This window comes from Triticum aestivum, chromosome 3B, assembly GCF_018294505.1.
Source record: "Triticum aestivum cultivar Chinese Spring chromosome 3B, IWGSC CS RefSeq v2.1, whole genome shotgun sequence".
Classification (NCBI taxonomy): Eukaryota; Viridiplantae; Streptophyta; class Magnoliopsida; order Poales; family Poaceae; genus Triticum; species Triticum aestivum.
The window spans coordinates 761967132-761978007 of NC_057801.1; the positions used below are offsets into that span (position 1 = coordinate 761967132).

At 49.8% G+C, this 10876-nt stretch overlaps 2 protein-coding genes across 2 annotated transcripts; one reads left to right on the plus strand and one right to left on the minus strand.

Annotated features, from left to right (window-relative positions):
• Positions 1–211: 211 nt before the first annotated feature.
• Positions 212–2479, plus strand: LOC123066405 (F-box/LRR-repeat protein At5g02910). Its single transcript, XM_044489489.1, has 3 exons — positions 212–1317; positions 1400–1534; positions 1740–2479. Exons 1-3 carry the CDS (start codon positions 295–297, stop codon positions 1854–1856), a joined length of 1275 nt encoding a protein of 424 aa, XP_044345424.1. The 5' UTR covers positions 212–294; the 3' UTR covers positions 1857–2479.
• A 4414-nt stretch (positions 2480–6893) lies between these two features.
• On the minus strand, positions 6894–9991 carry LOC123066406 (probable FBD-associated F-box protein At1g32375). Its single transcript, XM_044489491.1, has 4 exons — positions 8849–9991; positions 8623–8757; positions 7554–7961; positions 6894–7125 (listed from the first exon to the last, which is right to left on the minus strand). The coding sequence occupies exons 1-4, from the start codon at positions 9884–9886 to the stop codon at positions 7060–7062; spliced, it is 1647 nt and encodes a 548-aa protein (XP_044345426.1). The 5' UTR covers positions 9887–9991; the 3' UTR covers positions 6894–7059.
• Positions 9992–10876: the final 885 nt, after the last annotated feature.

A 10876-nucleotide genomic window follows, 5' to 3' on the forward strand; every position in this document is an offset into this window, starting at 1 on the left:
GAATAACTATAGTGGTGTGAGCTCCTCTTGTTCCTTCTTTAATAGTACTTGCATATATCGCTCATAACTCTTTTTTTTTGGATAGAAAATATCGTTCATAACTTTGATCACCTCGGAGAAGCCATTCGATGGGCCCAGCCCAGGAGACACGTGCTTCCGACATTTGGCCCAACATCTTGCCAGCGAAACCTAAGCAGCTCACCAGTCACCACCACACACTCACTCAGCCACTCCACTCCAGTCGCCGTCAACCTCAACCCCCTTCCTCCTCCCTCCCACCGGCGGGCGGCGGCCATGGACCAGCAAGTGTTCCTCGGCGTCTCCTGGGGCAATTTGCTCACCTACATGAAGCGCAACAGCGGCATGGATCCCGACATGGATCTCGACATGGGCGACTACTATAACGTGGTGCTCTCCTTCGTGTACGACTACATCCCCGACCCTCCCGTCTCCCCCACCCCCACACTCCCGCTCTCCGGCTTGCCGCGGGTCCCCGACGGCGTCGACCGCATCAGCTGCCTCCCGGACAAGGTCCTCCGTAACATCGTCTCCCGGCTCCCCGCCAAGGAGGCCGCGCGCACCGCCGCCCTCGCCTCGCACTGGCGCCCCCTCTGGCGCTCGGCGCCCCTCGCTCTTGTCGACAGCCACCTGCTCCCGGACGGCGGAGCGCGCGGTCAGCTCGTCTTCGGTGGTCCTTCTCCCCGCGCCGTCACCGCCGCGGTGTCCCGCGTCATGGCGGCGCACCGGGGTCCCTTCCGCTGCGTCCACCTCACCCGCACCACCATGGATGAGCACCGGGGTGAGATGGCGCGCTGGCTCGACATCCTCGTCGCCAAGGGGGTCCAGGAACTCGTCTTTGTCAACCGGCCGTGGCCGCTAGATCTGCGCCTCCCCGCCACGCTCTTCAGCTACGCCTCCCTCACCCGCCTCTATCTCGGCATCTGGAGGCTCCCGGACTCCGCCGCCGTACCGCGCGGCGCTAGATTTCCCAACCTCCGGGAGCTCGGCCTCTGCATGATTGCGATGAAGGACCGTGATCTGGCCTTGCTGCTGGAAAGAAGCCCCGTCTTGGAGTTCCTCCTCATCATGGGATGTCAGATCGGAGTGCGCCTTCGCCTCGTCAGCCAAAGCCTGCGGTGCCTTCAGCTCAGCATGTTCTTCTTGGGCGACATGGACGTGGTGGATGCCCCTTGTCTGGAGAGACTTTTTCAGTATAACACCAACAAGAACCGCTCTTCCAGGATCAAGATTGGCCAAGCACCTAAACTTCGAGTTCTGGGATACCTTGAGCCAGGAGGGCAGGAATTGATCATCGTGGTATGCAGCTCACTAATCATCCTAATTCAGTTCGCATGTGTGCCTGTGCTGTGTCAAGTAGCAATTCTTGGGTGCATTGCAGGCTGGGAGCAAGGAGAGCATTGTTCCTAGTGTGCAGATTTTGGCCATGGAGGTGCAGTTCGGTGTGCGCAGTGTTGTCAAGAAAGTGCCTGGCTTTCTCAGATGCTTCCCCAACCTGGAGACGCTCCACGTGCAGGTAAATTTGGTTAACTACATACAGTTGCTGCATTGGTAATTTTGCAATACTAGTGCCTAGTATTTATCTAGTATGGTCAGAAGTCAGAATAGTGAATCGAATCAGTCACGTAATTTATGTCCTGCTGCTGCTGCTGCCGCTGCGTGATATGTCCTCATAAATAAGATCCCTGAACTATGTATCCACTGATCAATTTCATCTGCAGTCTCACCACATATCTGAAGAGCCCACCAGGAAGGTCAATGTCAAGTTCTGGCTGCAGGGCGGTCCCATCAAATGCGTCGTGGAGAGCATGAGGAAGGTGTTCTTGTACGAGTTCTGAGGGTCGAGAAGCGAGGTTACTTTCCTCAAGTTTGTCGCGGAGAGGGCTCGGGTGCTGGAGCAGATGGTGGTCGTGGTGTCCAGCAAATCTTTCTCTCCAGGGGATGATGTGGGTGCCAAGCTGAAGCCTCTGACCAATGCAAAATGAGCGAGTAAAGCTTGCAAACTTGAGCTCTTCAAGAGCCCACCGGCTCAATGCGGTGTGGCACCCTTCTGTCACAGGCTAGCAAATGATTTCTCGTTCCCGGACCCTTTTAACGTCAAAGAGTACTGTGAAGAAAGAACCGCTGAGTTAACTATAGTACAGTAGCACCCTGACTCTTGTACTCCCTCCTTCCGAAAATACTTGCCATCAAAATGGATAAAAAGAGATGTATCTAGAACTAATATATGTCTAGATACATCCCCTTTTGTTCATGTATTTCCGGACGGAGGGAGTACAAGACTACTGGTACCTAGCTAGACTTTGTGCTGCTGGACTTGGCATTGGCAGCAGCTCAAAAACCTGCATTTCGTGCGATTTATCTGGCAGGCCATTTTTGTATAGATTGCACATTTGCCAAGTCTTATGAGGCCGGATGCTTGAGGGAGTAACTAATATAATTAGATAAAATGTTAGTGCTACCAATTTCTCCAAGTCTGTTGCTTTGAAAGTCTGTTCCGTCAGTCATTCTTCACCTTACTTTTCGTTTTGTTGCAAGCCAATTGTCAGCACGGCTATCTATCTATCTATCTATTACTACTAATACTTTAGTGACTACTATGGTCTTTCTGGTTTGTCCAACTGCAATTTCATCACTAGTGTGTTGTGCACTTGTTAGCATGAATCAATTTGTTATGCATTAGATTGGTGTCACTCTCCGCTTGAATGAGTATACTGTAATTGATTACTGCAATTATGGTCTTTAGTTCTTATTTTTCACAAACTTTTACTACATGTTTCTTTTGTAAAAGTGTCACTACTAATTGAGACGCCCCCGGAGTACGTGTTTCTTTTGTAAAAGTGTTATTACTAATTTGCTATGCATCAGGGCTATCTATCTACTACTACTGTACTAGTAGTACATTGTATGGTGTTTCATGAGATCAAAGAACGAAGCAACTTATTTAGGGCTTGTCCTTTTAGTCATGAACAGTGCGAATGTAATGGGGAGCTTCATAAACTAGCACGTATGGTTACATCTCTTGATATAGGTAGGCATGTGTGGCTTAATGCACCACCTGCTCGTTTATGTATCCCTGTAAACAATGAACTTAGGCAAGCTATGATTCTAAAAAAAACATGTTTCTTTCACAAATATTCCTTGAGACGCCCCCGTTCATGGCCTCCGGTAGAAGGGAAGGTGGGGTGACAGCGAGGGTTTGGGGAGGGGAGGGGTGAGGAATGGATGCGCTATTCTCTGGAGAGCTAGGTTTCGCGTTTTGGCATGTCCGTCGCTAACGAGATGTTCCAAATGTCGGCAGTAGTAGTGTCTCTCTTGGGCCCATTGAATAGCTTTTTCTCAGTTCGAACGACATCCTATATTAAATACTCCATTCTCCCACTCACCAAATTACCAAAACACATATTCGCCATTTCTTCTTGCTAAAAAACCCTATTCGTCATTTCTTGCCTAAAAAAACTATTCACCATTTCCAAAAAAACACCCATTCACTAATTTCTTGGCCAAAAGGAGACGAGTGAGAACTGTTTTTCAAAATGGAGCACTCGTGTTCCACTAAGACGCGGCCTGATCAGTAGTCACAACAAAGGTTGCCAATTGAGGAAGGGTTGTTCCGACATGCATGAGTACTTGCCCATGGGGATCATAATTTAGCCATGCCGCCACGGTCTCGCCTCGGCACCGAGCATTGCCCAGCTCTAGCTACTTGTGAGGGTCTGATGGAATCCCATCTCCCCTCCAAGGTGCTTCACCACGGGTCCTGGGCATCGGTCGTTTCCGCTCATGTTGAGTCGGCAACCCCATCCAATGTACTTCTCCGGTCCACTCTAACAGCGCAAGCGGAGCTCCTGGTGCGTGTTGGGAGCTTTCTGGAGCGAGCAGAGGCTGCTCTGGGAAAACTCTCATTTGTGCCGGCTGTGTTCCAATCCGCTCATATGCCACGTCCTCCTAGCGAGGTCGATGTTGGTGGCTCAGTGGAGAACAATGTTGCGGAGCTCTATGGTTGTTTCTCCCCTAGAGCCGTGGACAACTCGTCACCTTCGTCTGCCTTGCCCATTGTGTTGTCTGTCGCTGAGGGCGGGACCATTGCCGTGGCCGTGCCTCCGGTGCTGCAGGTGATGCCCGAGCTTCAAGTGCTATGTGCGAGTTCTGATTGATCGCTATCAATGGAGCAAACGATGGTGGGTACGCAAGCAACCACAAGTGAGGGACATGATTCAACCGTGATATGTGAGCAGAATGAGGTGAACTCGCGTGGGTGCTCACATGTGATTTTGGCACCTGTTCCACCCCCGCCGACGGATAATTCGAATGCTCTCTTTGCAAAAGAGCTTTGTGACTTGCTCGCTAGCGTGGAGGCTATTAGTCCTGAAACTGGAAGGGCGATTGCCTGCCTCCTGACGGGATCGACATTCAAGGGCAAATGCAAGGAGGCGAGTGATTGCTCTCGGACCGGTTAGTGAAGGAGAAGTCGCTAAGGTGCAAATGCAAGAAGAGTGGCGCCATATGTAAGGCACCCGCAGATGCTTAGTGGATGATTCTTGGTCCCTCGGCTCATCCTCACAGGTTGGGTCGTCATTGTGGTTTTGGTGTGGTCCACTATCTTTGTTGGGTTCAATTGTGGTGTACAAGCGTCAGGAGTTACGTTTGTAGTATGTTGGGAGGGTTTGACGGGTTGCACGTGTGCTCATGGGGTCTCATGATTGGTGAGTAGTCCAATTATGATCTGATTGTATTGGTTTTGGCCTGGTTTTTCGTAAATTAACTGGGCAATTCTCTTCTTTTTAATTAATCGATGAGGCAATTATTTTTCCTCCGTTTCGAAAAATAATAATTTAGCCTGTGACTCTTGATACCTGACTTCGGACTACATCATCAGGTAGCTGGTTTAACTTCCAAATTTACATCATCAGGTAGCTGGTTTAGCAATGGGAGGTCTCCATACATCTCTGCTTGCGACCTTTTGGACTAACAAACCTTACATACACTTAGTTACACCAAAACCCACTTAGGGAACAAATGCTTTTCCAGTCTCCCCATTTTTGGTGTATGAAGACAATATGAATTGAGTTCAAAAGATATAGAGATAAAGCTCATAAGGTTGCCTACGAAATATGGAGACACTCCCCTAGATTTGTGCATCGATCAAATGATGTGCTAGTTGAAGCATACTGCACAAATATAGGGTAAAGAGGCTGCCCCTGAATCCTAGGGAAAGTGGGGTGTGACAAAATGAATAATAAACAGGTAAATCATGTTTGCACACCATGTGATATATAAACAAGATAACTTGAAGCATAGTATCACAAGATGGTATATGTGTCATGGCATAGAATAAATAATAATTGCTCACAAATGTATTAATTAAGCAATTGGACCACACAATATGGTTAAGCATATGACATCACACAACATGATAACCAACTGATATGTGCTTATTTGTCTGGCGGTATCTATCTTTTTGGTTGGTTCTGGCAACAGTGTGGTCCATTTACACTTGCTTAGTTGCTTGTTTGAAGAAAAGAAAAACGATCCATGTAAATCTAACGCCTCGTTAAATTGAAAGCTGAATCGGGTCAATCGGCTGTGAAGGAGTGCGTCTGATGGTGTGCTTATTTGTTGAAGTTCAGCTGTCAATTCCAGGTCCATTTGCTGCCTTACATTTCCAGTTTGATCCATAGCCACTAATATTTTTTTCAAAATGGCAAGAAGATAAGAGTTGCATGGTTAATTAAAAAATGGACTAAAACCATAAAGTTGCCTAGTTAATTATGAAAAACTATACGAAAATTATCACAAACGCTGAGCGGTATGCACAAAATACCTCACGCACACGGCTACAAAGAGGGTATCATTGAGACAGCACACAAGCGCCATCGTCATCACTCCTCCCCTAGAAGGGGTCATCGCCGTGCCGAAACCTTGACCAAATGACACCGACTTCACCATAGGCGATCGTCAACTCAACACACACTGTAGAGGTTGTGTGGAGCTCTACGGAGACATGCGCCAGAAATCAGACACATTCGACTAGACAGCACAACTTCTACTCTGACGATGAACTACAAAGGAGGACTAGGTGTGGCTGGCAAGATCACTGGACGGACCACTTGCTGCCCGTTATCGTACGCCAAGGGACCCAACCACCGCAGCTTCGACTTCACAACAAAAAACAATCCGGACAATCTCACGAACACGCCGGGGAAGAGTCGACTATCTCAACCGATGTTGCGTCTCCGACATCGTTTCTTCCATCATCATTGCCACAGAAGCCTCGACGCCAACACCGCCGTCTTCCGCTAGCCCCGCTTGCTAGTACCCAGCTCCAAAGACAAAGGCCTGAGGGAGGAATACGACACCAAGGCGATGCCATCGTCCGATCAAACAAGATCAAGGGTTTCCCCCCGGAGTTGCGGCGATCCAAGCGTGAGGGGTGCGGCATCAATACAATGATGCCTCCAAGAAGGTTAGCAATGGCAATGGCCGTCGCCATTGCTGGTCACGGTCACAACGAGACATGGTCTTCACCCAAGCTCTTGACGCCACTTCCTTCATACATCATCTCACAACGACGCCTACCTAGCATCACCACCGAGTTGGCCTCCGCAAGGTGCGGTTGGCTGCTCCGACGATGGGCTTCCGGCCATTAATACTTCAGAAGTACGCAAAGAGCGTGAATGACCTGGTCACCTACATCTTTTCTGAACAGGATGGTTCCATGCTCAACCTCTGATACTAGGACAACTTTTCTTGTTTTGTGAAGGTTTCCCTGATCTCCGTGAAATTGCAGTAATCAGTAATGAAGTACTTTACAAAAGAACCATGTAAAAGTTTGTGAAAATCAAAACTAAAGACCATAATTGTGGTAATTAATTAGTAGACTTTTGAGCTGAGACCAACAGATTACTTCATGCTGCTAACAACAGCAACTGCACAACATATTAAAATTGCAGTTGGACAATACAATTGCAATTCGTAGTGCACTTGCTGGGTTGACATTTCCAGCGTGAATGACCTGGTCACCTACATCTGGTTCGGTACTCAACAGGACGGTTCCATGCTTAACTTGTGATATTGATCCTGTTTAGCTGAAGGTTTCCCAGATCTCTGTCCAATTGCAGTAATCAGTAATAATTTACAAAAGAAACATGCAGTAGAAGTTTGTGAAAATCAAAACTGAAGACCATATTTGTGGTGATTAATTAGTACATTACTCATTTGAGCTGAGACCAACCTAATGGATAGCAGATTAATTCATGGCACTAACAACAGCAACTGCACAACATATTGAAATTGCAGTTGGACAAACCAGAAAGATCATTAGCACTAGATAGCCACATCCCACACAAAAATTAGCACTAGATAAATAACCACAAAGATCATTAGCACTAGATAACCAAAATAAAGGTGAAGATGAACTAATTCGATGCGTTATGCGTCCAGCCACATCCCACACAAAACTTCGCTTCGCAGAAACAAGCATTCCACAGCTTGCCAAATAGGTATACTTGTACAAGAGCTGCTAATCAACTTACAGAGATCCTTTCTGCTTTGGAGTAGTACTTGAGGTCAAAAGGGTCAGCAAACCCGAAATCAGCAGCTAGTTCGTGGTTGTGACGAGGACCAGAAACATTTGTGAGTGGGCTCCTGAAGAGCTCTAGTTTGCAGGCTTTGCTGCTCCATTTTGCATCGGCCAGAGGCTTCAGCTTGGCATTCACGTTATCCCCCGAGGAGAAACACTCACTGGCCAACACAACCACCATCTGCTCCAGCACCCGACCTCTCTCCGCGATAAACTTGAGGAAAGTAAGCTCACTTCTCGACCCTCGGAACTCGTAGAAGAACAACTTCTTCATGCTCTGCAGGACGCATTTGATGGGACCACCCTCCTGCCAGAACTTGAGATTGACCTTGCCGGTGGACTCCTCACGTATGCGGGGGGACTGCAGATGAAATCGATCAGCCGCATATATTAGTTCAGGGATCTTTTCTATGAGGACATATCATGCAGCAGTAGAAATAGCAGCAGCATGCCAAGCAATCTTATAATTAATAGTCTGATTCACAGTTCTGACAACGCTATATAACATGGACACTGGTATTACAAAATTACCAGACAGGCTACACTTACTTTGAACCCTCCACCGGATGTACTATGATTCTGCTAAGACGGTAAAGACGCGATACAAAACAGAGTGCACTTGCTAATAGGCTATCCAAGTGTGACAAATCCTGTTGCGTGGCTGCTATGGTAAGTGGAGCAGACGTGTATTTAGAACCATTATGTCGGAATGCGTTTGTTAGTACCAGATAAGAATACTGCAGGTTGCAACAACTTGTTCCCTGAATCCATGTGTACATTATTCATGTCATGTTCAGTTATCCTGTAACTTGGTCTTTGCCTGTATGTACCATGTATTGAACACTAAGGAAATCACAACTACAGTTCCAGTCAAACTCTGTTTCTATCACTAAAGGGGGAAAGATCTTTGCGACGCCGCAACCCATGATAGCAGGCCAGCAGGTCAGTTCATTCTAGATAACATGGACACTGGCATTGCAAAATTACCGATGCAGCAAATGTATGCAGTTAACAAATTTTACCTGGACATGGAGCGTCTCCAGGTTGGGGAAACAGCGCAGAAAACCGGGCACTTTCTTGATAGCATTGCGGACACCAAATGGCACCTCCATGGCCAAAATCTGTACACTAGGGACAATGTTCTCCTTGCTCCCAGCCTGCAATGCAACCAAGGACAAAGAAACTAATTCAGATCATAGCTTAGAATTATTGTTGGACACAGATACACTTGCAGATTGAGATCTGTACCACGATGACCAACTCTTGCTCTCCTGGCTTAAGATATCCCAGCACAAGCAGGTTAGGTGCACGCCCAATCTTGATTCTGAAAGAGCGGTTCGCCATGACGCGGCAACCCTGCGCGGCGACAGTTTGCCACTGGAAGAGCCTCTCCAGGAGAGGGGCATCCACCACGTCGATGTTCTCCAAGAAGGTATGGCCGAGCTGAACGCAGCGCAGGCTATGGCTGACGAGGCGAACGCGCACTCCGGTCTGGCTGGCCATGATGACCAGGAACTCCAGGACGGGGCTTCTTTCAAGCATGAAGGCGAGGTCACGGTCCTCCATGACATTCCAGCATAGGCCGAGCTCCCGGAGGTTGGGGAAGCTGACACCGCGCGGCACGGCGGCGGTGTCCGGGAGCCTCCAGACGCCGAGGTAGAGGCGGGTGAGGGAGGCGCAGCTGAAGAGCGTGGCGGGGAGGCGCAGGTCAATCGGCCAAGGACGGTTGACAAAGATGAGATCTTTGACCCCCTTTGCGACGAGGGTGTCGATCCAGCGGGCCATCTCGCCTCGGTGCTCGTCCATGGTGCTGCAGGTGAGGTGGACGCAGCGGAAAGGCCCCGGGTGCGCCGCGAGGGCGCTGGACACCGCGGCGGTGACGGCGCGGGGAGAGGGAGCGCCGATGATGAACGGGCCGGACGCGCCCCCGTCCGGAAGCAGATGGCTGTCGACAAGGGAAAGGGGCGCCGAACGCCAGAGCGGGCGCCAGCGCGAGGCCAAGGTGGCGGTGCGCGCGGCGTCCTTGGCGGGGAGGCGGGAGATGATGTCGCGGAGGAGCGCATCCGGGAGGCGGCTGATGCGGTCGACGCCTTCGGGGACCCAGGACGCGCCGGCGAGCGAGAGGGTGGCGGTGGGGGAGACGGGCGGGGCCGGGAGGTAGCGGTACACCATGTAGAGCATCATGTTGGAGCCGAGATCCAGCGTGTCAGGGTGTCGGCCGTTGCGCTCAATGCTGGCGAGCATATCGCTCCTGGAGGTGCCGATGATGACCTGCGGTTCGTCCATGGCCGCCGGTGGAGGGGGAGGGGGCCGACGGCGAGGGTTTGGTTTGGGGAGGAGTGGGGAATGGAGGAGTGGGTGTGGTGCCCGCCGTCGTGATTTGCTACGAGAGAGGCGCTCGCTCATATGGGCCGGCCCATGAATGCGTCGCTCACGTCTGTCAGCTGGATCTTTGTTGTCTCAAACAAAAAAAATAAGAAAAAAGCTTACCTTCAACCGACTCATAATGCTCATGCGTCCGCCGGCTCCACATCCGTTGGATCGTCTGTTGATTAGACAGACAAGAGCGTCCACGCTTCCGCGTTGCGCGGACGTTTTTTCTGAAACTTACCTGTTGTTTCAGGAAACATTCGTGCAACTGGATAACGACCGCGACTCAGTTGACTCGTGTGGCTAAGACGGAGGGCAGCGCGGTTGCAAGGAATTCAGAAACACTTTGTAGACAATGAAATCATTTTTCAGAGATACAATCAAGCAGGACAATGGGACTTAGAATTCATGTTTCAGAGATACAATCAAGTAGCCAGTAGTCCTGAACCTCTTGGTTTCAGAGATACAATCAAGCAGGACAATTGGATTTGTTGATTCATGTTTTTCAGAGATAGCTATGTTTCAGAAACAGAGACCATGTTTCAGAAACTAACCCAGGCTTCCAGATGCGATATGCTCGAAGTAGTTTCAGGAAACACCACCGAAGGGATTGTGAACTAAGAGGAAACTCCAACACGCGGTGGCCCCCCCGGCGGCGCTCGGAGCTGAGAACGATGGTCGCGCCTGATCTCGAAGCAGGGCCCCTCGGTGAGCTCGATTTGCGTCAGATCCGGCCATCTGACGCGCGATATGGAGCGCCATAGTGTTGCAGAAACTTCGATTTAGCTCCAGGATGCCGCCGGCGAGCTGATTTTGCCGTGGGTCGGCGGCGGAGTCACACGGGGCGCAGCTCTGTCGGGGTATGGGGCAAGAGTGTTATTTGTTTCTGCAACAGAGTGGCTGTTG